The sequence below is a fragment of the Pithys albifrons genome, chromosome 15 (genome assembly GCF_047495875.1).
Source record: "Pithys albifrons albifrons isolate INPA30051 chromosome 15, PitAlb_v1, whole genome shotgun sequence".
Taxonomy (NCBI): Eukaryota; Metazoa; Chordata; class Aves; order Passeriformes; family Thamnophilidae; genus Pithys; species Pithys albifrons.
In genome coordinates, this window is record NC_092472.1 from 8,198,807 (window position 1) to 8,224,888 (window position 26,082).

Consider the following 26,082-nt stretch of genomic DNA (forward strand, 5'->3'; position numbering starts at 1 on the left):
CAACTGAATTTCAGGGCTGTAGACAAGGCCTGGGATGTCAGAGCAAAGGCAGGAACAGTCCTGCCTCCTTCTGTTCCTCAGCTCATCAAATCCAGCTGCTAAAATATGCTTACAATGAAGTGGGCTAGAGAATTTTTGACAGCCCAGCACTGTCTAAAGCTGGAAGGCTTCAGCAAACCCTTCCCAGGTGGTTCAAGGGGTTAAATTCCAGGCAGAGTGTCTGCCCAAATTCCTTCTGGTCTCTCAGCTCTATTTCATGGGTAAATGGCCACTCACAGGATCACAGATAGTGACTTCCCGGTTCAGTCAGCACTAAGCCTCAAAATCAGGAATGTTTTGCTTCAGTAAAGACTAAATAAAAAGTGCTAAAGGGTTTAGATGTGGCAGCCTGATGTGGCACAGGCACACCTGACCAGGAATTTGGTCAGAGGAGGTGCTTTTAGTACCTTCTGGCTGCTGCTTGCTTGGATCCTTGGGGCAAAATAACCCTAAGAGCTGTGCCTCATTTTCTCCTCCCACAAAATGGGTATAATAATAAAACTACATCTGGAAAGATGCAAAATTTATGCCACAGAGAGGATGTTTATAGTATTAACAGTTTTAGTGATTTTTTAACGAGTCTCCGATGAACCCATTTTTCTGAAGCTTTTCTTTGGGAGGCGGCTTATTAACATGCAGTTTAATTGCTGTAAGTTTTGTTTTTCTTGCTGTGCTTTAAAAATCCTGAGCGTTTTGGGATCATTTTTGAGCCATTAGTGGTATTTGTGTCATCCCAGCCCTGTTTCATGATTCAGTGTCGCACTAAGAGCCTGGTGCAGCTCAGGGCGCACCCAGAGACAGAGATGAGAGTGCGGCTTCTCTTCCCACAGAGCTCAGGGGAGATTTGCTTGTCCACTCCATTTAAATGGGTGGTGGTCTCTGGAAGGCTCCCCAGGGATTGCTGGACTGGGGAGGAGAGGCCAAAGGCTCTGCAGTTCCTCCTGTGACAGGTACCATCTCTATACACAAGTGCCCACCAGCAGCTCGGTCCAGGTCACACAGACTATGCCAAGTGCCTTTTTTGTCTTTGGTTGATTTTTATTTATCAATAAAACAATACTACAAAACATGGGAAACATCTGCATTAAATACAGACCTTCTGATACTGTGCCAGTTTTTAACCTGCTGTATTTACAGAGCTCTCCCTACAGACACCGCGGCAGCAGGAGCGCAGGTGCTGGGGTAGCACCAGCTCCTGGCTCTTGGCAGCAGCAACAGAATAGTCAAGCAAGGAGAGAATAGTCAAGCAAGAAGTGAGTATCTGATGCTCTCTGCCCTCACCTGAATCCATCGTGTTGTACCAGTTCCCTGCAGCAGGTTTCCTCATTGCCCTGCCTCAGGACAGGGGAGAGATGCTGGAGGTTGGAGGGATTGACATCCCAGGCGCTGCTGCCCCACCTATGCCCTGGCTGACAGTGGAGGGACCTCCTGTCCTGCATACCTCCAAACAAGCTGCTGAGCTCCCTGTTTGCTCTGGTTTTGGGGCATAATAATAATTTAGTCCCATTCCTGTCAAGCCTATGATGACCTGAAGAGTAACACCTCACCTGCCCAAGCATTGTGCCAGGTGGGAATCCCTCAGCTCACGGAGCAGAAGAGACAACGCAGTGACCACAGCCTTCCTCACCCCACACCTCCACAGACACCAGGTGCTGGGACAGCTTGTCATTTTGGGGTGTTGGGGGTTACCTCTGGGGAGGAGTGACGTCTCCTCTGAAAAGGCTTTGGACAAGCAATGAGTTTGTTCTTCCCATGCCCACTCACCCTTGTGGCTTATGGCAGCACCTGGCATGGAGTAAGTTCAGCCCTAACCTGGTGCTGCCCACTCTGCTCCCAGGCCAGAACAACTGTAACTCCAGCAGCAAGAAAAAGAAATATACATACGTATGTGTGTGTGTGTGTGTGTGCATCTTTCTATATATAAGATCCTTTAATTATATAGTTGTAAGGCAAATTGAAGTCATTTTCTGATATCACCTGGTATCAAAGGGAGTTTCTCCTACTTTCCATGCACATCATCCAGTGCTGTGTAGGGAGGTAATTAAATCCTCAGTAATTATTGTGCAGGTGTTCTAACCTGAACACCCACTACTCTTTTCACATCTGCCCTGACATGAAAAAAGACAAGACAGTGCTCAGAATAGCAAAATTCAGCTTCCTGCCCTAGAATGAGCATGGGAAGCTGCAAAGCTGTCCTGCTGGGGAGAAGACCTGCCACTGCACCAGGGTTCTCAGCTGCTCCCCCTGTGTTCTCTATGGAGAGATGGAGCATAAGAGACAACCCCAACTAGGAGTAACATGGCTACAGACCACTGGATTTGCACAGGAACAGCAGCAGAACTGTCTCCTTGGTTCACCCTGCCCTCTCTCCCAGCTCCTTGATGCCAGATGAGAGGTGGTTAGTGCAGAAGAAGCTCATCCGAGAGCTGTGAGGGGGTTTAGGGACACAAGACCCCACTGCAGGTGTGGGCCCAAGGTAGAAGGCAGGTGCCTCCAGCAGAGTCCTCTGCTGGAATAGAGATTGTGGCATCACCTGGCTGTTGGTGCTGCCAGCAACTTGCTAGTGCTGCAGGTGTTCCTGGTCAGCAGCTGTCTCACCACCTGAAGAGACACAGCTTCCAACACACTTTGCCTTCCACATGCTTGTGCAGACACTGCAGCATCAAAAACTCTGCTATGGGGAAGCACCATATGGGGGAAATGCTGCAAAAATGGATCTTTCACCTACTCCCAGGAAGGGGCCATTGGAAAGACCTTCCTCTGAACCACAGCCAAGTACCCCAGATTGAAAATAATAATAAAAACCATCCCCCTGGATCCTCAGCCCCACGAGTGAGCCATCATCGGGTTTTCTGGCTTTTTCAGCCCCAGTTTGCCTACAGTGATCCTTCCTGATTCCAGCTGTGCAAGCATGTATGACTGACTGAAAATACTGAGAACTGGGCTGCCCACGTGGTGATGGCATCAGGACAGAGCCCTGATTGGTCCCAGACAGCTGTGCTGAAGGAATCACAGAATGGCCTGGGTCAGAAGGGACCTTAAAGCCCATCTCATCCCACCACCCTGCCTTGGGCAGGGACGCCTTTCATTAGATCAGTTTGCTCCAAACCCTGTCCATCCTGGCCTTGGACACTTTCAGGGATGGACCAAGATACAGAAACAATCTTGAATTGTGTCTGCCATTCCAGGAAATGCCATGTTGAGGCAGAGGGATGTGAACAGCTCCTTCCCACCTCCTTTCCCCCTTTTGTCTTTGCAGCAGTTATTGCAAGAAGGTAAGGTTTTCATTGCTGGACACCATCATCCAGGGACCTGCCTGGGATGGATGACTGGGAACCAGCACTGGAAAAGGTCACAACTGGCTGCCTCTCCATGTCCCAAAGAGACATCCTGCCTTTTCCACTCTATCCTTCTCTTGTCATACCCTGCACTTTCTCCACTTGCGACTCAGTCACTGGCTGGAATGAAGCCGTCCCTTGCCAAAGCATCTTTTAAATGACAGCAGATAAAGTATTTTTGGAAACCTTCTGGCAGGTAACCCCTGATGCAGCAATGGCTTCTCCAAGAGTACAGCTGCTGGGGCCAGGATTTTCAAATCACAACAACTGAAAATCTCTGTGCAAGAACTTTCCCCTGCAACCACCGAACTGTTATTTTCAGCCCAATCCAGAAATATATGTGGAAAAACCCCACCACTTTCAAGGGAGAATAACACCCAGCTGGGAGGTAAGGAAGTGGTTACAGGAGCTGATGCTAAATCCCCATGGGCAAGAAAGTCTGGATGGATCTCTGCATGTATTTCTGTATGCATATTTGACAGTTGAAGAATATCAACTTATTTATTTTTGTCTGTGCTCTTACAGTGTATGTTCACTGCTTTATTTGAATGGCAAACATAAATGGGCTGCAGTCTTCAATCTCCCAACGCCCCAACACTGGTACTGTGCACCCCCATGCAGGGTCTGACACCCACCCTGCACATGGAGCAGCTCTTCACTCATCATCCCCCAAACCAAAGGCCAGCTCTGCCTCCAGCAGTGATGCTGGGGCAGAAGGCAGCAGCAACACCTTCACTTCCCACCTCCCAGCCTTTAAAAATTGCATTTTTAGCAGTTGTACCACAGCGACCCAGAAGGTGCCGTTGCATGAACGACCCCACACAGGTCACAGCTGTGACTTCATTTTATCCAAGATCTCTCTCTTTCCTGGTGTTCTTTGCACCAGGGAAATACAGCAGGCTAAAAGCTACAGGATTTTTTTTTTTACATACCACAGTAGAAACAGTTACCGAGTTATATTTGTCAGAGTCACAGTAGTTTATGCATATTTGCTATTCACAGACTGCAGAATATTGCCAATAACCTCACTGGTGGGGACTGACAACACGGATACATGCATTCAGGTGAGACCATTAGCAAGGATGTCTATACTGTATTAAGCACATTCATTTTTAAAATACCTTTCCAGTAAAATCGATTCCTTTAAATTTGTAGTTAAAACTTCTTCTTTTTTTCCACAATTACGCACAAAAGAACCTGTAAACAGTTTGACATTACACTTATGTACAAGTGAACCACGTTGGAAAGTTGAGAGGTAATTCAGTGGGTGCCACTTAATCTACATCAATGTGCAACAGACTGACTCAGCCTCAGCGAAGTCATTAAGTGCTGTATGAGGTCCGAAAATGTAACAAAAGCAAGGCCCCAAGAGATCACAACATCACCAAACCCACTCTACACCCCACGTTGGCTGGGACAATACTGCACTGGCAGCACCTGCTCCTCTGTACAGCCACAAATGCCTGGGAGGACTTGGTCCTGCCACCCCCCTGGGGATGGCCAGATGGAGCCATAAAGGGGCCCCAGGGAGGACATCATCCCCTCAACTCCAACGCTCACCCGTTCAGCCAGCTGGGCCCTGCCACCCTCCTGCTTCACCTCAGTAAATTTTGTCTGTGTAACTCTGAATTCTGCTTTTTTTGTGTTTGCTTTAGCATTGCTATAGTTTAAAATCTGCAATATCCTATTTATAAACAGATTTTTTAGCTAAGTGACAGCGATGCCAAGAAAAATAAAGAATGTATTTTTATAATATAAATAATTTAAAAGTGCTTTTTCTTTTTATTTTTTTTGGGTTTTTTTTTGTTCTTTTACTATTAATCTACAAAACCCCGTTGGGGCATAAACTATCCATAAGACTGGACAATTATTTTGTACCATGATACACATGGGGCCTTATGCATAAAGTACTCTGAAAATCCATACTCGAAGTGGTGGGAAGGGCTCTTGGGAGGGTAAGGAGCTGGAAAGTCTCCCCCAGCCTTCCTAGGGCTGGAGAGCAGATTGGGACACAGCTGAAGGGCTCAGTTACCTGATGGCCATTGCCAGTGAAACCCAACCTTGTCTTCTCCTTCGGCCCACAATTTGCAAATGAAATTAATAAATGGACTCACCAAACTAGAATTAAAACCCCAAAACATTCTCCAGAGCACGGAGAAGCCTCTGGACAGTGTGTGCAGATGGTAAAACAATTTGGTCCCCATGGGTCTGTGTAAATTGACACATTCTCCCTGTGTCTCCCCCTGACACTCTGAGTCCTACTCAGGTGTCTCAAGGTGTTTGGGCACATAATAACACCCTTGCAAACTGGGAATTCTGCCCATGAGAAATGGAAGCTGTCGTGGGCACCATGGCAGGAGTGATGTGGGTGGTGGCAACAGAAGCTGTGTAACTCATCCTGTGGCCCATGGGGAGAGGGGGTGCTCACCATGCTCCCTCCCCAGTGCCCTGAGCTAAGCTTAAGCAAGACTATAGACCAGGCCATGATATTTACAGACTGGCTGTGCCAGACCATCTCTGAACAACCAGACCTGAGCCACACACAGGTGATGACGGACATTACGAGCAATATAAGTGGATGTCACGGGGCAAGTGTCCATTTTTCTTGAGAAAAGATGGTTTAGGAGCATCCCAATCCCACTGAAGTCAACGTAAATTTTCAATTTAATTTCAACAGAACTTATATTTGGTCTTTGTTATGTGTGGAAAGTAGCTCAAAGTCCATTTCCCCCCCCCAGATATTTTAGAAAGAATAAAGTACTTTGTGAACTGAGTTTAATTTTGGCTTGCTACCAAAAACTGTCCTAGGGAGAGAGACAAGGGTTCTCTCACTGAAACCAAGTAGAATTGAGTAGAATATTTTTTAGACCCCCAAACCCAGCTGCCTTTCAGACAATATCATTCCAGTTTCCTTTTCTCCTCTGCAATGCATCGTCTCCATTCTTCCTTTTGTGGCCCCATTTACTTGCACAGTTCCAGGGAAAAGCCCTGGAAGAAGGAAGGTGCTGGACACACTGAGCATGGGCTGCATTCCCCTTCTCCTGCCGAGTTGGCCATAGGCTTTGAGGTACCCCTTTAACCCACCTATTGCAGGGACTTCCTGGGAACAGTGAAAGCTACCCATTCCACAAGGGAGGGGGGAACAATCTTGCCAAGAAGGTATTGGAACCTGACTTTCATCCCAAGGTGTGATTGTATCTAGCCAACTATGTGGATGTATATGTGGTTGTGTGTGCATGGCATTATTTTTGGAAACAGGTCTTCTAGAGTTAATGTCACTCTCCTGCCACCATTCTGGTGCCTGCATGATGTTTGGTTACTCTGTCCTGACCTGCTGCCACACACACCTGACCTATGGGGCCATCATGGAACAGCATTTTTAATCGCCCTGGTTCTTGTCTCTACCTTCCCATGTTTTTCCCACACCATTGCTGAATGCCCCCATCCCATGTCCCTGTTCCAGTGGTGGCAGAATCAGGTGCCCCAAGGGTGGCTCTTTGAGGGTGGTGACATGCTGTAATTGTGGCGCAGAGAGGGCAGTGAGTGAGGAGGAAAAGAAGGAGAACACCGGACAGCACCCACACAGGTCTGATTTCACTGGGAAAGGGGTAACAGACCCCCACACCACTCAGGGCTGCTGTGTTCTACCTCCAGCCCACCAGCCACCGCATAGCCCCAGCTCTACACAGGCCACTGATAGAACAACCATACATGGAGTCAGATCAGAACGAGGTCCCTCAGTAACACAGCAGAACACACATGAACACACACGAGTCCCATGCCTGGACACTGCCTCCCTTCAGTCCCATCTCAAATTGGGTTTCCCAGCAGATTTGGCCTGCCTTTGATTACTGAAGCATGAGACCTTTATTTTTGTAGCACTGGAGAGTAATAACCATTTCATCTCAAACTGGAGACATGAAGGCCACATAAATCAAGCCCACTCGGGCGCGTTTCATTTGGTCTAATTTTTCCACAGTTATTAATCATTGAGCAATCCTGTGACCCCAGAACATCAGCCTGGGAACACGCAGACACACACCCAATGCCTGTTCTTCCACTCTGGTACATGCAGTTTATAGTCCAAATACTTGTGATATTCAAAAGACACAGGGAAATGTCTGGAGTGAAGGAACAAGGTTTTAGCTGCAGTCTGCTGCTGAGGAACAAAGATGACCTGTCCCCAACCCCATCCTTTGCTGGAAATCCCAAGGACAGCCCTATCTGTTCCCCAGTTTTTCTTGCTTGGTGCCAGAGCAAGGTGGCAAGATGCAGGAAATGTTGAGTGGGAAAGAAAAAATGTTATAAACTAACCACAACATAACTAAGTAGAGCCAAGTCTGCGAATCTTGTGCAAATATTGATTTCTGTGGGGAAATGTGACTTTTGAGCCCATAAGTGGAGGGTGGCACAAAAGACACACCTGAACTCCAGCATGAGAGAATGTCCTAAAACCTGAACTCATTCTAAAACACGATTCTGGGAAGGGCTGAGTTTTCTCACTGAACATTTGCCAGCTCAGAGCCTCTCCTTCCCAATCCTTGGTACTAACCTGGCATACGAGCAGTAAGGAATGGCACCTTCTCCATATACAACCTCCATAAAGGTGATGACCAGTTGCTACATCCAAGCCCTCTTCTCCAGTGACCTGGAGATGTATTGCTGGGAGAGTTTCCGCCTCCCTACAGCCAGCTCATGCTGATGGATCTTTCTGGACAAGTATTGCTTCCTTTTTTTTTTTTTTGCTGGTAAAATGTGCATCCTCACCAAAACACACCTATGTGCTCATGAAGATCTTGCAGTTCTCTGCCAAACTCCTTGGTCCCAGCCCAGCACAATGGAGCCCCACAGGAACCGAGATTTCACCTTGCTGGAACTGCATGAGGATCACAGAAAACCTGTGCAGATGGGACAGCATCTCCCATAGCAGCCCCTGGATTTTAGGAGAGAGGAAGCCCTGAAACCTGCAGGATGCTAAATAAGTCAGAATCCAAGTGCTCTGTGTTACCAGCACTGTCACTGTCCATAGTTATTTCTATATATACAGAATCTTCTTTCTGTGCCTTTAGAATTTATCTCAAATCCTCCACCTGGTTTGTTCCCAGATATGGACAACCCAGGCTAGCTGGAGCAATTAAGTTTTCCATCACTCTCCATGGCTTGCCTGCTCTGGCAGCCCAAGTCCCTTGAGCCAAGCCTCCCCCACACTCCTCTGCTCCAGGTTTAGCTGATCCCATGCTTCTGCCACCTGCCAACCCCTGTCCACTCTCTGATCTGTGCTGTGTTCAGGCCTCACCTGGCCTTGACACTTCTGTGCCCCGTAGACCCACCTGCTTCCTTCCTCTCACTTCCACACCCCACTGGTCAGGGCAGGACCAGCCTTTCCCATGGCTCCTGGGGTGATACAGGACACATGACATGGTTTGCTGGCTGTCCCACCATGGGATCTGTGAGAGGGGACACAGGTACCTCCCGGGGTTGTATTTTCTCTTGGCACACACCTGCTCCCTCCTCCAGCAATGGATCCCCACAGCCAGAGCACCACAAGGCAGGTGATTTCTGTGGGTGCTTCTGTGTCAGATGGGACACAGTGTCCACTGTCCCTGCCAGGTGGGACAGACGCTCCTGACACACACACCTGGCATCCACAGGAACCAGCCCAGCCACTCCACACACAGCCCTGGAACCACAGACCTATAGTCTTCCAGCTGGGGTCAGCACACCTTTAACCCACTGGCACTGGAGAGCCTTGGGGAACACAAGAGGTGTGAGGAGGACTCAGACAGACAAGATCATCCCAAACAGAGTGTTTTGCTGATGGTAGCAAAGTACTATAGACTGCACCCTGGTCTCCACTGAAGTGCATTTACAGTGTCTCAGAGCAGGGACAAGGACAGGGAGAGGGAGCAGGAGAGGAATGGAGATGGATTTCTACTATTCAGCTTGCAAAGACCTGGAAAAGAAACGGAACATCCACAGATGGCTAAAAAATGCTCTTATCTGAGAAAGTGCAGTTATGAGGAGAGAGCCAGAAAATCTTTAAGCAATATATATTGATATATATATATATATAGATATATATATACACATATATATATACACAGAGATATATATACACACATATATATATATATGCACATATATATATATATACACATGCTTAAACTGCCACAGCAGAGCTTGGGGCTTTGCACTGTGCACCTCCCTCTGAACAGACATGCTCCGAGGAGGACGCAGAGGGCACGGAGCTCACATCCCCCTGACCTGCCTGTTCCCAGGCCACGCTCCCACAGCACTGGCAGCTGCACACGGCCATCCCACGGTGTGGGTCTGGTTGTGCCCTTAAGGTTTTCAGCTTGTGTAAGACTCCGGGTTTACAAACGAAAGCGTTTGTCATTGTGCTTTCAGGACTGCAAAAGTATCCTTACCCTACGACTAGAAATGTTAAGGTGAAATAGGCAAATTAGGCAGTACTAGAGATGGATTTTGGTTTTGGTGACTTAACAAATAATTATTATAGGGAATTACTTTTGTATCACTTAGAATCTGTCTCTAATGTAACAAGGTTGTGTGCTCTCCCCACCCTGAGCCTAAAGGTGATACTTCCGCAGCAGTTCAGATTGCCAGGGGTGTTTTCTCTCGGGAAACCTGTCTGGGATCTTGATTTTGAGGAAATCCTGGATACATTTTTCCAGCTCCTCCTCAATTGAGAGCTTCTCCTTCACTGCTTTTTTCTTGCTGGAGTTGGACTCCCGGGAGCCAGAGGTGAGAGTCCGGAGCAGGTCACTCTTCCTGCGGATCTCGGACTGCTGCAGGAGCTGCACTGGGCCCTTCTTGGCCGGCCGGTCCAGAGTCTGTATGTTGGTCTGGCGGGTGACGGGGCCGCAGATGACGGTCTCCTGTGGGGAGCTGGCCTCCGACTGGCTGTCACAGCTCGATGTCGACAGCTCATTGCAGGATGTGCCACTCTCACCCTCCTTGTCACCTTTGCCATTCTTGCAGCAGCAGTCGCAGTGGGATGAGGACCACCGGGAGGGCTCACCTGCAAGAGGAACAGAGAGTGCCTGAGGTTACTGACAGCTCCAGATCCCCAGCCAAACTCAGGACAGGCTGCTCAGCCCCATGGGGAGCTTGGGGGCTGGGGTGGACACAGGCAGCAGGTGCCACAGGAACCCTTGCAGGAAACTTCCCTGAGCTTCACCACAAACTGACAGCAAACCCTTCACCCAGTCCCAAGAAGGAGCTGATTCTTAGTAGCCCTGTAGCTCCTCCATCCCTCCTGCCAGCATGTGTTGCTCAGGTCTCTGTGATAATCAGTGTGGGTCTGAAAATTTTCCAAGACCCTCCCTGAGAAACCACTACTCAAGGATACAGTGTTTAATCTGAGTGAGTGACCATGGCCAGAGCACCCATTTCTCCAGACACCCTTTGTTCTCTAAGACTCAATAGCAGAGCCAGCTGGGGCTGCCGGATGGTGCAGCCAGCATTGCAGGCCTCTGTTCTGGTGGGCATCACCCCCCAGCACTCTCTTCCCCTCCCCAAATGTGACCCTGTGGACTTCCCACCTCCCTCAGAGCAGCCTCCCCAAACACAAGGGCCTGGTCATGTACAAATAAGAGGTTTAGGGGAAACACAGACCTTCATTTGCATGACCTCAGTGATAGAACCCCAGGACAGTAACTATTTCCTGATTCATGCAGCACAGGGCTGGAATTTTTGTTTTTCAGCTGGAACCCTGCCCAGCCGCAGTAATCCGTGACAAAAGGAAGAGCTGGCACCAGTAACAACTGCTCCCTGACCACACTGCAATCATCACAGAGATAAATGTCATTTGGATGCATTCATCTTCCCACTAAAATGGAATTACCATTCCCAGCTCATGCAGAGTAGTAACATCATCCAGACCAAGAGAAGTATCATTCAGCTTTGCAGTGCCGGAGCAGCACTGCAGCCCCTGGTCTCACCTGTGACAGGTGACACACAGTGCCAGGTCATGGCCCCATTGGAGCTCCAGTGGGGCAGGGCAGGTTGAGGCCAAAGGGGAAACATCCTCACACCACAGACTGAGGGGACAATTTGGTGTCACCACTCCAGACACAGAACCCCACCAAAAATGAGGAAAAAAGAAAACCCCAAGAAAAGTAGATCTTACTGCAAATTTGCTGCCCCTGAGCCCAAGGAGTCGAGCCTGGAGTAAGGGCCCTGCAAGCTCATGGTGGTTACAAAGTTGCTGACTGTCACTACCCTGCTCTCCTCTGTCTCCATCTTTTCTCAGCCAGGAACACAAGGCACATAATTTACAGAAACAGAAGTCATGAAGCCTCCTTATCTCCTCCTTCCTCTTCCTTGTCAATGATGAAAGAGTTTCTTAGTCTGTGAGCTGTGGCACTACATCTAATTTACAGACTTGCTTCAGTCCTGTCCTGTATCTTGTCTGAAAACAGTCAATAATGGCTAAATTGAAGTTTTTTATCATTTGCTGGGCTTGGGCAAAGGCACTGTGTGCTGAGCCCTGTAAACCCCTGATCACACATGCTCTGAGAACACTTCCAGGAGCTGTGTGGACTCCAGCTCCTTATTGCAGCTGACATTCCACCTCTGTGAGGGGTTTTCTGCTGGCCCTGTGAGGGCTGGCTCCAGAGCTCTGCCCTTCCCAAACACAGAGTGGATGATTCCAGTGAGCAACCACCAATGCTTGGAAGGCAAAATCAATCAGATGGAAGCAGCGAGGGTTTTTGTGGCCAGCCCTAGGGAGCAGGGACATGTGGGAAGGAAGAGCCTCCATCCCAGCAGTTCCTGCTCACCTTCTATGAGCACTTCAGCTCTTCTCACCGGTAAATCAGTGATTTTCCCCATGCAGCCTGTGTGTATTTAAGGACAACAGTGAATCCTAACAGAGGAAACACATTTGACAAGCATCAGTGCTGCCACCAGCTCTTTTCCAACATGTTTTCCCTCTGGACACTGTCTCCCTCCCTCCTGGTGGACAGCAGGACCAAGCTCCTGGCAGCAGCATGGGTGGTGCTTGCCTGTCCTGACACCAGAGTGACGTGTTCCTGCTGCCCTGACGGCTGACTCCCCACACCAAACTGAATGAATTCTGAGAGACAGTGAAAAATGAGCTGAGAGGGAAAATATTATTGCTTCGATTGGTTCCCGTTAGTGCTGTGTAACCTCCTCCCACCTCATCGCTGGCTCTGAGCATGTGAGGGTGGCAATTCTCAGTGCCTTCCCAACAGCTTCCAGCCAATTCATAGGGACATTCAGCTAAACTACATCTGCACCCCACAGCAGCAGGACAGCCCATAAAGCCCAAAGGGCTTACCCACCCAAGGAAAAAATCTCTAACACGTGCCTCAAGTGCCCAAACATCCCAAATCGATCATTAGCCCCTGAATATCAGCCTCTGCAGTGGCACAGGGCATTGTTATGATCATCCAGGGAAACTTTGCAAGCCTGCCCTCATGTTTGGCACATGCTCAGGTCACAGACACTCTTCTCCCAGGTGTAACTTCATGGCTGTCATACAATCCCATAATGGTCTGGGTTGGAAGAAACCTTGACGCTCATCTCTTCCAACCTCCTGCCATAGGCAGGGACACCTTCTACTAGACACTTCCAGCGATGGGGCAGCCACAGCTTCCATGAGCTGTGGGGAAGAAGAAGGGATTCAACCCTGACCAGACCCAGCTCAGGGATGGTGGTTTGGGCAGAGGGACCCAGGAACTGCCATCAGGCACAACTACAGTATATACTTCATTACCACAAAACAAGGCTTTTGTAAGTCAATTAAGACCTAATAGATGCTAATTTCAGTTGATGAATATTCACCAATGAGAGGCATACCATGGGTGAGCCTGAAGGCAGAAACTCATCCATTCATGAGGCAGAACTGCAGAAACCAAGGGAGATGAGGTGCTGGGAACAGCCACAGGGTTTGTAGAGGCTCCCTGGGCAGAGACCTACCCTGGCACCGGTGTTCAGTGAGCTGGCCTGGGCTGGCTGGTGGGAAGGGGGTTCATGGGACTGCTGGTGTCCAGCAGCAGGTGCTCTGGGCACATAGAGATCTCCAGACCTATGGGAAATGTGAAAGCCTAGCCAAGCCGCTGGCTCCACAGAGAGTGTTCCAGCAGGGACCTCCTTCTGCACACTGAACTGCTCCAATAAAACCATGGGGAAAAGGTGAACAGGGTTTTTTTTTGATAACCACAAAGCCCATAAGCTAGGCCACTCCCTCACACTGCCCAGCAGGAGCCTTTTGATTATCAGAAAAGTGCTGCCAGGGTCAATTTTTTCTTTTGACCACAGTTTTGCCTTGCAATCAACAGTTTTGTTGGAGCCCCAGGAATAATCTCAGTGGCAGAGGTGGGACATTTCGTTGAGTTTGGGTCTGAGTCAGCACAGAATCTTCATTTCCCTTGGGAAGCCATCATTGTTCAGTGTGTTGGGGATGTGCATCTCCTGGACTGGGGGATTTGCACAGCTCCCAGTAGTGTAAATCTGCCCAGGACAGGTCTCCTCACTCCAGATTTGGGTGCTGTCAGGGTGACAGGCAGAACCAAAAGTTAAAAACAACTATTTCTCTGTGTTCAGCAGTGAGAGGAAAGTACCTACAGCAGCATCCACCCTGCAGGACCCAGGGCTGGGCAAGAAGAGGTGCTGAGCTCGAGCCTGGACATGATGTCAGCACAAACTGAGCATCACACTCATTTAACCACCGAATTCATTAATTAATGTCTAAATGCTTTGAGATTCTTAGATAAAAGTGGCTAATTAATTCTGGCCTGGCTTTCCTGCTTTCCTCCCTGATCTCAGCACATTTTTCTCCCAGTGCCCTAATTATAATTATTATTATTAGAAGCTTCTGAAGCAGCAGCAAAGCCTCTGATGTATAATTGACACACAAACCATCACCCATCCAGTTCTCCCCTTCTCTTCCTCCTTCCCGACAAACTCACTTCAAGGAGGGAATGGGAAATCCCCATGCAGTGGACAGCTGCCATGAGAAAACAGGGGAGAAAGAGCATCCAGCTCTACAGAGGAGTGGGATATAAACCAGATTAGCATAGAACCTTCAAATTAAAGAGTTTTATAGTGCGAGAATGGCAATGACCCTACCCCAGCCAAGTCCAGCACAGACATGGAGGTATTTGAATTTGGAAATGCTGAGCCTGGGATGAACAGCTCAATGCAGGTGGTCCTGGGAGGCAGTGCTCCCCCGTGCCCATCCCTCTGCCCTCCCCAGACCCCTGAGCTGGTGGTGACCCTCTGAGAGCAGGGGGCCACAGAAACACCTTGAGGTGACTGTAAGTGCCCGACAACCCAATGCCACAGCAAGCTGGAACATCTCCCCCTCCTTCACTCTGAGGGACTTTGAGAAGAAGGGTTTTGAGTTAGTTCATCCAGAAAAAGGCTAATGGGGAATTTCTTACTATTAGATGTAAATGTCACCCACAGGTAACTCCCAACCAAGTTCCGTCTAAGCAAGCAGCTGCACCCAGTTCTGGGTCTGGCCTCAGCCTCAGCCTCTCCATGTCCCCAACATTGGATTCGCTCAGATTTAATCACACACAAATTATCCAGCTGCTGCACTGGATAGAAATCATCCCCCACCCCTCTTCAGGCCATCTGGGAGCACAGCCAAATATATGACACCTCTGACAGGTCCAGGAGGAAGGGCTGAACACTTCTTGGGTATTTTTTCACTGGTAAATGCTGCTGTCTTGAGATATTGTAAAGCAGCACAGTGACTTTGATGGCATTTGCACTGGGAATGTGCACAGCCAGATCACATCAATACCTCTTGCATTGTGACATCTGTGTTACAACTTTAATATTACACCACATGTAGTTAATTTTCTGTTACAACACTTCAGACCTATAGAAATACAACATTGTGATATTACAGAACAAATACTACAAATTACCATTTTACATGTCAACATTTTTATTTTTTTGCCTACTGAGCTTGGACTAGAAGTCCCTGGTGTGTGAGAACATGGAATGGGATGGGGACTGTGCTCTCACACAATTCCAGTCTCACAGGTAGATGAGCTCATTCTCAGAGTTATATTCCTTTTATTCAGTTTCTGCAGTTTTCATAGCCCTTTCTCCTGAGGTTTGCAGCCTGTTCCAGGAATGGTGTCACACCATCCCAGGAGTGTCCTACAGGAGTCACGACTGGGAAGGGACAATGTCCCCAGGCAGGATATGGAGATGAGGCACTGTCTGATGTTGGGTTTTGAGGCAGGCAGGGATATTTTCAGTATCCAAACCATCATTACCTCTATGTGTGTGACTGTACCAGCCTTCCAGTCTGTGACCATCATCTGAGCCATTTTCTTCCTGTTCTCAGTCCTATCTGGTCCATTTACGTTGTCCATTCACCTTTTATTCTTTTTCCTGCTTCTTCTCCTTTAGGGGTTTGTTGTTAGTTTTGATTTTTAATTTCTGTTTCACATTTCTTTTCTCCTTCCCTTTCTCATGACTTTTACCTTTCCACCGTTCTTGGGCTTTCCTGTCTCCTTCACATTTTATCTCTTCTGCAGGGTCTGTTGCAGTGCCCGATCCCATTTTGGGCAGTAATCAACACCACTGCCCAGTCAGGGCTATCAGCAAGTGGGAACAGGGTGGTCCCCAGGCTATGGGGGCACCTTTTGGCCAGCTCTCCATCCCACTAGGGGTTCCATCAGCTGTGTATATGAGGGATTTGGTGCCCTCCATGCTTATCCTTGTTCCAGCCTCGTGAAGCCAGTGTTCACCTTTCAATGCCAAAAAATGAAGTGTGGAAGCTTTTAAAAATGTCACCCATTATTCATATGGTAAATCAAAACTCCATTGCCTCTGGGGCTGAAGATAAGGGAATGCTGGTCAGGTGACAACTTGATTTAGATCATGCACTTATGTGAGCCCAATGCCTCTGACAGGTTTGCATCCATGCAGGAATTGAAGGTGGTGTGATTGATGAGAGACCAAGCTCTAATTGGTGTTTTAATAAATACATTCTGACTTGGTAATCGAACCAGATTTATCAGCAGAAAATGCCCCTGTCTAAATAAAATTACCAAGGTAAAGCTGAGGAACAATGACAAATGCCAAGCAGTAACAGGTTCAGGGATCCATGCTGGCAAGCAGGATGGACACACTGTGGATTTATTTGCATTTAGGATGAAGTACCTTCAGGAAAATTTCAGTGAGAAAAGAAAATGGGGAAGTACTTGGCGGTAATGTCATTGGTTTGAACCTTCCATATGTTCAAAGCCAGGACTGAAGCAAGAAAGGGAACCAGGAGGGAAGAAAACAAGAGGAGGAAGGGGACAGGGGGAGGAAGGAAACCAGGGAAGGAAAGGAACCAGCAGAACCCATGTCCGTTACAACCCCCTTAGCAAGCTCATATGATTTTTTCCCTTCTTGGGGCAGCTGTGGTACTGCTGAGGACTTGAGCTGCTTCCTGTAGCTTCCCAGTTCCTTCCTAGCTCAGTCTACAAATTTCAATTTTCTGTTTCAAAGCTTTTTCCAATTAAATGTTCTGAACTTGCCAACCTAATATAAATTCCAGAATTTTTTGCCCATGGTCTCTCTTTTGTGTGCAAAGAGAATTTCATCCGGTCTCCAGTAGCACATGCACTTCCATCAGGAGCTTTGCAGCACTTGTCATTTTACCAGCACTCCCGCAATCTTTCCTAAAAAACTTAATTCAGGAAATGAACTTCTGTAAGAGTATCAAATTTGTTTGAAAATAAAAATAAGTTTGCCAAATGGTGGAGAAAAATAAGAGACCTGGTGTTAAAATACCAGAAGGCATATTAAATGAGCCAAAATATTTATATATGGCTCTTTCTCAAACTAACGTGTGATGAAGTTAAAATTCGGAGTGGAAAGAGAAGCCTGAAGTGTGAGCAGCAGTATGGTGAGAAATGGAAAGTGTCGGGAGAACTTGGTCAACATGATCATGGACATTGTCAGACTTTCTGAAAGGTGTGGTGTACCCCAAGTCATACAGATGACTCCTTGCACTTCATAGCAAAAGTGTTTTTGAGAAGAAAGCTCCTTCCATGGTCAGTTTATTCTTTTGGGCATTACTCTGCTGCGCAATAAATATTTTTGACTCTACCAGCGTGCCCTGTGCCGGCCCACCTGGAGACCCAGCCTGGACTTGAGCTGCTCAGCACTTGTCTAAAGCAGCCAGTGAGACCTGAGAGGACCCTCCAGCCTCGGGTGTCTCTTACCTGAGCAGGCAGGTGTTAACAGCAGCTGCAGAAACAGCCTGGCCTTTCCTGCACCCTTCCCAGGGAATGAGGTGTCTGTCCTGCTTTGCATCCTCCAACCAGCATGACACACGGAGGAGCCTCAGACCAGAGGCGCTCCAGGAAGCCTCTTCAGCAGGTTTGATGGCACCTGTGCAGATTCTGGGGTCAGGGGCAGCAGGAGATCCCACGGCTCAGCATGTCTCACCCCTGAGTGAGTCACTGCCATGTTAAGGAAACTCTGTTCTATCTCTTACTATGAAGATTTGTGATGATCACTCAGCAAATGTCTCCATTATAAATCCAGGTCATCTGCCAACTTTTAATTGTTTCTGATTACAGTCTCTTTAAATCAATTCTTTTTTTAAAGCTCTTTATCTGCTTGACCATAGCTGTCTGCTTAACCAAATCCTTCTCTGTGAGCACAGAAACCACTCTGGCCTGCACAGCCTAGATCTCTTTGCACAGCCCAGGTCTACCTGCACAACCCAGGTCCATCTGCACAACCCAGATGTGCCTTCCTGCCTTTTAGTTCTCATCCCCTAAGGAAATCTGTGGCCAGGGTGAAGCACAGGCAAGGCTGAGCAATGCTCTTCCAATTCTCCCTGGTATTTTACTTGATGGTTTAGCAAGGACTTTAACTGAGTAAAAACAGTAAAATGACTCGATGGGTTCATAGGAAAGGTTGAAGAGGTCTGAGCATTCAGTATTCCAATATAAGAAGTAGTAATTCAAGGAGTAATTAATGACTGCTTTCTTGCTTTGTGCTCCCCTTTCCCAGTACTGTAACTAGTAACAATACCTGGCCATAAGGACTGAGGCATTTAAGTGTGTTTTTCTCTGAGAAAATGACATTGGTATGAAAACCTGACACCCAAGTTTTCTTCTGTCCACAGCATTTGCTTTTTCTGTCCTGCCAAATACATCCAGCTTGTGTAAGTTTGGTGGACAGACAATTAATAGCTGCCACTACTGGCACCTTCCCTCTTAAAATCCAGCCTTGTCCCCTCAAATTTAAGACTCTTCTGAATATATTTATTAACCTTGTATTATCTTAATACAGCCTTTATTTTACCTTCTCTTCCTTAAAATTTATGCTCAAAAATGTGAAAGTGAAGTCTGATGGAATTAAACTGGTCTGGGTTAAGGGGCAAGGGTTTTCTGTATTCTCTCTGGACAATCCTTCAGAGTAGAATCCAAGGAAGTGATGCAGGTGTATCATGGATTAAAGACCCACTGCTGTTTCGCACTGACGTATTTCCCGGTATTTATTAAGAAAGAAATTCCAATCATACATTAATTAAAGCACAGCTACAATCAAATTAGTCTGAATAATCAGAAAACATGTCTCCTTGCAGGGCCCTAATTTTGTCATCACCCAATGAGCATTGCTGAAGGCTCCTTGGCTGTGAGAGCCAAGAAATCGAGCACAAGATGAGATGAGTGCCAGCAAAGCTTGAACACACAAACACAAAGCCAGGGCAGATTCTCCAGACTGGTCACTCCAAGGTGTTGTGTCCATGACCGCACACAGTTCTGAACTAGTAGGAAAGACCTTGATATATCTATATAATGGAATCATAAAATCAGAGTATCACACACTGGTTTTTATTGGAAGGGACCTCAAAGCTCTTATCTTTCAGTTCCCTGCCATGGACTGGGACACCTTCCACTAGACCAGGTTGCTCCAAGCCCAGTCCAACCTGGCTTTGGATGCTTCCAGGATGGGAAGTCTACAACCTCTCTGGGCAATATATAGGTATTTCCATACCTATAAGTAAAACCCAGTTTACATTAAACTTGAGCCCAGTTTTGGACACCTGTTTTAATTAGCAAAGCCAAAGTGTGGATTGCTCCTCCTTCTCAAAGATCTGTATTTTAAACTGCTGACAGATGGTCGTGCTAATGTGGGAACCACAATCCTTGAATTTTTGAAATTTAGAGCTCAGGAACTCAAAAATGCTCTGGAGATCCAAAGTTACCATGTCAGCCTCTGTTGTTCCAATTAATTGCAATCAATGGCTAATTGAGAGCTATTTTAAGACTTGTCATTACTCTGAACATAATGTAGAATAAATTGCATGTTCCCCTTTACCCCCACCACAAATGACATCAGTGCAAAGAAATCTCAGGAAACAGAGTAAAAAGGAGTAACAGGAACTTGATTCCTTATTTCCTTTTGCCTCTTTGGTAGGCACAATAAAACCAGGAACTGAAGATGTAGAAAGGTAAGACATTAGGGCTCAGACAAGGAATCTTGAGGACTTTTGGGGGCTCAACCTCTAAAACTTGCCAAAATGACAGGTCCAAATATGGTCATATTTTAACAAGCTGGAACTAGATGATCCTTAAGATCCCCTCCAATCCAAGCCATTCTCTGATTCTGTGACTTTCTGATTCTATGATACACCCCTGGGGACTGGAAGCACCCTTTGGAATGGATTTACTGGGAAAAGCAGTTGGTTTGGCTTTAGCTTGACTGGCTTTACAGTTACTTTGACATAAAAATCAAATTACCAAAATAACTGCACAGTGTTCAGCAACAGGCCGGATGCCAAAGCTGGTGGAGCAGGCAAATCCAACAGGGATAGAACTCTCAGAGGCACAAGGCACTGACGAGACCAGCACTCAAAGACAGCGAGTCTGTCACTCAATGTCTATGCTCAGACGTGCACCAGCTTGACAAGCTATTTCATGGTGTCAAGTAGAAAAATCCCCAGGCAGAGATATAACTAATTCTTAAATGAGGAGTTTCTGCTAACAGTGCTGGTTTCAACCAACGACTAAGATATTTTTTAAATCCATCTACAGTTCTGCTCTCTTTCATGGCATTTTATTATGGTTACAGTCGGAGTGAACCCAGCTCTCCTTTTAGAAGACCCAGGTCTGACTTTTTTCTCCTGATTATTTAATCACATATTCTTTTCCCATTTATTTCTCACTTGGTCCTCATACATAAATATATGCTATATATAAATCTATCTCTCCTTGGATCCTGTCAGTGGCCTCTGTGTGCAATTACCCTTGCCATCATCACATGGACAAATTCACCCCTTTCACCTCTCATTTGTTCTGTTCTTACAGTCGCTCCAGTTTCTTTCCTCTCATCTTTTACTCTTGGTGTCAAGTGATTTGCTATTCTTGGAGTATCCTCCCCTTGTCTCTTTGTCTCTGCTCCAGCGTTCCAAAAAGTCACCCTTCCCAGGAGGTGTTCATGGGGGTTCCTCGGTCATCTCTCCCCTGGGCTCTGCAGTCCAGTTCTCCTTCTCCTTGGAGTTTCCAGCTTCTTGTCTCTTTACTTTGCCAGTCCTTTCCCTTCACTTCCCATACTCACAGCAGGGGGGCATATAATGTTGTAAACCAATAATTAAGCTGTATAGTAGGGCTATAAATCAATAATTAAGTTGTCTAACAGGCAAGGAGCTGTTATAATGCACAGATGAAGTGATGCTGTTGAAAAGGGGTGGCAATGGGAGGAGATTCTTTGAATTTAAACTGGAGATTACCAAAGGTGAGTTAATACAGTCCTGCTGCTCACCCTTACAGCTCACAGGATGGCTGAACAGCCTCCCAGAGAGAAGGGGATCGGCTGTTAGCCCCTGCTGTCTCCTGGTAGAGGAACCCTCAATGAGGGGTCTCCAACCCCTCCTCATTCCTGACACATCCACACAGTGTGCTGGCAAAGCTCAATTTCCATCTTGGGTGCCATGTGAAGGGTGGGAGATGGAGGAAACCAGCTTTAGCGTGGTGGCTCCTGCAGCTCTGCCAGCAGTACCCAAGGACCTGGAGGGGACTCACTCTCATTTGAACTTGTGAAGAACCACTGAGAACACCTGCACAGGTAATGGAGACACTGTAGGAGCAACCCAGAGTCATCAGCCCTCAATGAGTTTATTAGGGGCATTTCTTCTCTGCCTCGTTTAGCCCTGTGTGCTGGAGTTGTCCCGCAGGCTTTGCTGGCACTGGCAGAGCTGAGAGGAACAGCTGCTTTCTGGATGGGAAACAGTGACATGATGAATGTCGTTATTATGAAGGGAGATGGACCATGGCTGGTGCACCTGGACCAGGCACAGAGAGAGGGCTGAGGGCAGCAAAGCAGTCAGAGATGGTTCTGCTGAGAGATCCAGCTGAAAAAGTTTCTTATGAAAACAATTACTTTGGAAATAATTTTCTTCCTTCCTGCTTAAAGCCTTTACTGATCTCCTAATTAGGAGGTTGCAGCAAGGTGAGGGTCAGCCTCTTCTTACAGGCAATGAGACAGAACAAGAGGAAACAGCTTCAAGTTGCACCAGGAGAGGTTCAGATCACATATTAAGGAAAATTTCTGTACCAAAAGAGTGGTCAACCATTGGAACAGGTTGTCCAGGTAAGTGGCAGAGTCACCATTCCTGGAAATATTCAAAAACCAAGCAGATGTGGCACTTCCTGATACGGTTTAGTGAACATGGTGATGTTCAAACAATGGACTTGATCTTAGAGGTCTTTCCAACCTTAGTGATTCCATGTGATTCTAACTGGCATTTTATGGTTTTCAGTAATCTAAGGACATTCACTTACCCTTTATTGTTGTACAGAATGGTCACTTGTGCTCCAACCAGGGACACCAGTGGCACTGTGACAAGCTGCTGATGGCTGAGGCATGCCCACCTGTATGAGCTGCACATTGAGGGGCTTCCCCAGTAGACGCAAGGCACTGTTCCTCCATCTTAAGGATTCATCTCTAAATGAAGGTGCAGATCACTTCCCTAGTTACCAGGAAGTAGCTGGTCCATCCTTGTAAGTGTTCAAGGCCAGGTTGGATGGGGCTTGGAACAACCCAGTCTAGTGGAAGGTGTCCCTGCCCATGGCAGGAGGTGGAACAAAATGAGCTTTAAGGTCTCTTTCAATCCAAACCATCATGGGATTCTATGATTCCATAAGCACAGCTGGCCACAGAAGCTGCCCATTGGTGCTGCTTTCCTATAACTCAGGAGGATGACAGCATTTCACCCCAACAACAGGCAGTAACCAACAACTCAGGGTCTTTCCTGCAGCTGTGCATTTTCACTAGTCCTGAACCAGCTGCATCCTACACAAATGCCTTCTGAGGAAAAGCCTCATGTGGTGCTGGCAGACCCAGTAACAGATCGTGGTGCGGGGCAGCAGTTCCAGCCCAGAGCCACGACACAGACTGGGGGGTTTGGGGTGGTGGCTCATCACCAACCTGGGCTGCTCGTTCTCACTGGCTTCTGCTCCAACCAGTGCAAGAGAACATTGCAGCTACATGGAAAACCAGAGGGTAAGAGACTGTTGGTTATTAATTATTTGAAGCATGACCAGGGCAGTTGCTGCCAGAAGAAAGGAGGGATGGTCTGACCCTGCAGCAGGAGCACGGATGGCATTGCAGTTTTGCATCAGGGCTGTCACATTTCTGGGACTATCAGATATCTCTTTCCATAGGGGCAGATGCTCATTTTTTATGAGCTATTTAAGACACTCTCTCTGGAAGTTTTCTTATTTTTTCTCTGTCTGAACCTCATAAACTGGGCTTCTGCTCTACAGAGATAAATTTGATTTATGTGAGAAACATTCCCAGGCACAGTGGGCTTTGCCTTAAACCTTGTATCTCGTTGTTCAGTGTTGCTGTGGCTTAGCTTGGTTTATTTTCTATCCTCTAAGTGGTGAATTGAACTTTCAGAAATGAATGGTTTGGTTTATCTGATTTAGCATCTAAAGCAAAGCACTTTTGCATCAAATAAATGCAGGCAGTGGGAGACCCTCCAGACACTATTTTATTCCAAACAGTTTCAGCACAGGTTTCAAGACCAATTAAGTTACCCATACCTGGCCAATCCTAAATGCTCAAAGATCACAAGCTTTTCCCTTCCATGGAGGGTTTTGAGGAGGTGAAAAGGGTGCTGAGCTGTGGCAGGGACAGCACCACTGTGGCTGGGCTAGTCCTCCATCACATGCAAGGCTCTGGAGGGCACCCAGCTGTGGGCACCCTCATGTTGTGTAGCATCAGTGAACCACCCATCTCATTCTACTTTTGCAATGTATAAGAATAAATAAAGTATAAATCAGCCAAAATCTTACGTGCCCCATCACTTCCAGCTTCGTGGAAGGTGCTGTGGGAAAAGGGACCAGCAATTTCAGAAAATTAATCAGAACATTGGTGAACTGGCTCTGCAGGAGTTAAACCCAAGAAAAGTCTGTAATGAGTAACACAGATGGACAATACAACACAGTATCAATGTTCAGTGACAGAGGGGATGTGTGGAACACACCAGAGCAGATAAATCTCTCTGCAAAGTGAAGGGGAGGTGGGTACACAGAGGCTGCTAGGGCCGTGGGATCCTGGGCTGACCCCAGCCTTGGGACCAACCAACCAGCCCTGCAGCAGCACCTAACACCAGAAGCTGCACACATGTCCTGTGGGGAGGGTTTTCTACAAGGTCCTGAAAGAATTTTCCTTAATGAGTCTAGAGGATAGCTTTTTTTTTTTAGGTGGCCACACTGGATTGCTCATTTGGCCCTATCCAGCTCTGGGTTGGATAGGTTTGGAGAAAATAAACTATACTGGCTTGAGTTAACTAATCTGCAGCTCTACCCTGCAGTTACAGAAGAAGAAAATACTTTTTTTTTTCCTGTCAAATCTCACAGATTGTTTGATATTTTTTTCTGTATTTTTCTAAAGGAGGATGCAAAAAGTCTGTAGAAATATTAGATGTTCCTGTTAAACTTCTCCAGAGGGATGCAGAAAATCTCAGTGATTATGAGCCCAGCACTTCTGTGGTATTCACAGGAAGTCTCAGAGCACTACAAATGTAGTTATAATAATGAAAGGCATTTTCTACATGCTGTAATATAGGAATGCATCAAACATGGAAAAACTGGACTAACTGTCCTTTGACCTAGAAGAAATGTTGAAAATTTAAGTAAGCTCTCAGCTATGTACAGACATGATCCTAATCCCTCTGGAAATAATGTGAGCATTTCTGCTGACTGGAAAAGACTTCAAAAGAGCCCACCAGCTGCAGCTGCAGCCTCGTGCTCCTCACCTCACACACACTTCATTGCTTCAGAAATCACTGCGTCTCACTGCTACCCCAGAGCTAATGAGGCAGATTGTGAAGGCTGTCTGAATCTTCAGAGGGGAAAAAAAAATATACAGAGTTAATTTAAGGGTTGGTGTGTCAGGCTTCCCAGCTAGCATAGCAATTTCTCGTCAATACAGGCCTGTATAGTGATGGAGCAGGAACAGATCATGGGGAGCAGTGACCTGGCTCTGGCCCCTTGGGCAACTGTTCTGTTGGCACAGCGTGACCTGTGAGTGTTGCAGGGGAAACCTCAAACTGCAAGAGACAGGATGTGGGCAAGGGACACGTGACACCAACAGGAATAGACAATGGTCAGTTCACCCTCCATAATGCTGAAGCCATGGGATGGATGCTCCAGAGAAGCCCTGGAAGAGCATCCAGGGTTGACTTCATCTGCCTGAAGTGATGGAGCCAAGGAGTCACTGAACATTCAATTTATGTTTTCCTGAGTTCCTTTGCTCTTTTTTCTGTTCCATCAGAAGTGCTTGTTATGCATTTCTGGAGTGACTGAATGCAGAGCTTCCAGCACTTTCTAGACAGATGAGGCACATAGCCAAGTGGCAGCAGTGGCAGACATCGGAGCCCTTGCCCTGGCACTCCGCACACTCTGGCTCTAGTCCCACCAACCCCATGAGGAACTACCTGCAAAGTCATTCAGGAAGATTTCAGGAAGAATTTCTTCACAGAAAGGTTTGTCAGGCATTAGAAGGGGCTGCCCAGAGAGGTGGTGGAGTCCCCATCCCTAGAGGTGCTCAAGGAACAACTGGATGTGGCACTCAGTGCTCTGGTCTGGGTGACAAGGTGAGGATTGGGCATAGGTTGGACTTGATGATCCTGGAGGTCTTTTCCAACCTAAACAATTCCATGATTTGTTCGCATAAAATTAAAAGTAATTACAAAAGGTGGATGCATGGGCAGCATCTAATAATATCCAATGAATAAGATGACCTCCCAAAGGCTTTTCTTGCTACTCACAGTGAAGCCCATTCCTGGCTTCTCCAGGACTCCCAGCCTCCTGCCCATGTACCTCTCTGCTGCAACAGCCCTTACACAACAAAAGCCTCCTGAGGAAACAGCACAGTTTTAGGGAAGCAGAGTGTTCAGCTGTTCTAATCACTCTAATTACTTGAGACGTTTCCTTTCTCCCTTCCCTCCTGCACCCTCCTGGGCCCTTTTGCCTTCAAATCAGCTGCAGAAACAAAATAATTTGATAAAGGAAGAGGCTTATTAACGCACAAGGCAGCTCAGCAGCATAAGAAAACAGAACCCAACAAGATCCTTCCACCCCATCTCCTGACAGACCAGGTGTCCCCAGCATGACAGAGGGGCTTTTTCTGGTGGGGAGGGGAGGAAACCTCAGCAGCCTGTGGTTAAAAAGAC

At 47.2% G+C, this 26,082-nt stretch overlaps 1 protein-coding gene across 2 annotated transcripts in view; it reads right to left on the bottom strand.

Annotated features, from left to right (window-relative positions):
- Nucleotides 1–207: 207 nt before the first annotated feature.
- KCTD16 (potassium channel tetramerization domain containing 16) overlaps nucleotides 208–26,082 on the bottom strand; it is a 74,936-nt gene continuing 49,061 nt past the window's right edge. For both annotated transcript variants that reach the window (XM_071570316.1, XM_071570315.1), the window contains exon 3: nucleotides 208–10,419. In XM_071570316.1, coding sequence (XP_071426417.1) covers nucleotides 9,968–10,419 — 452 coding nt within the window. In that variant the 3' untranslated portion in view covers nucleotides 208–9,967. The remainder of the gene's footprint in view (nucleotides 10,420–26,082) is intronic.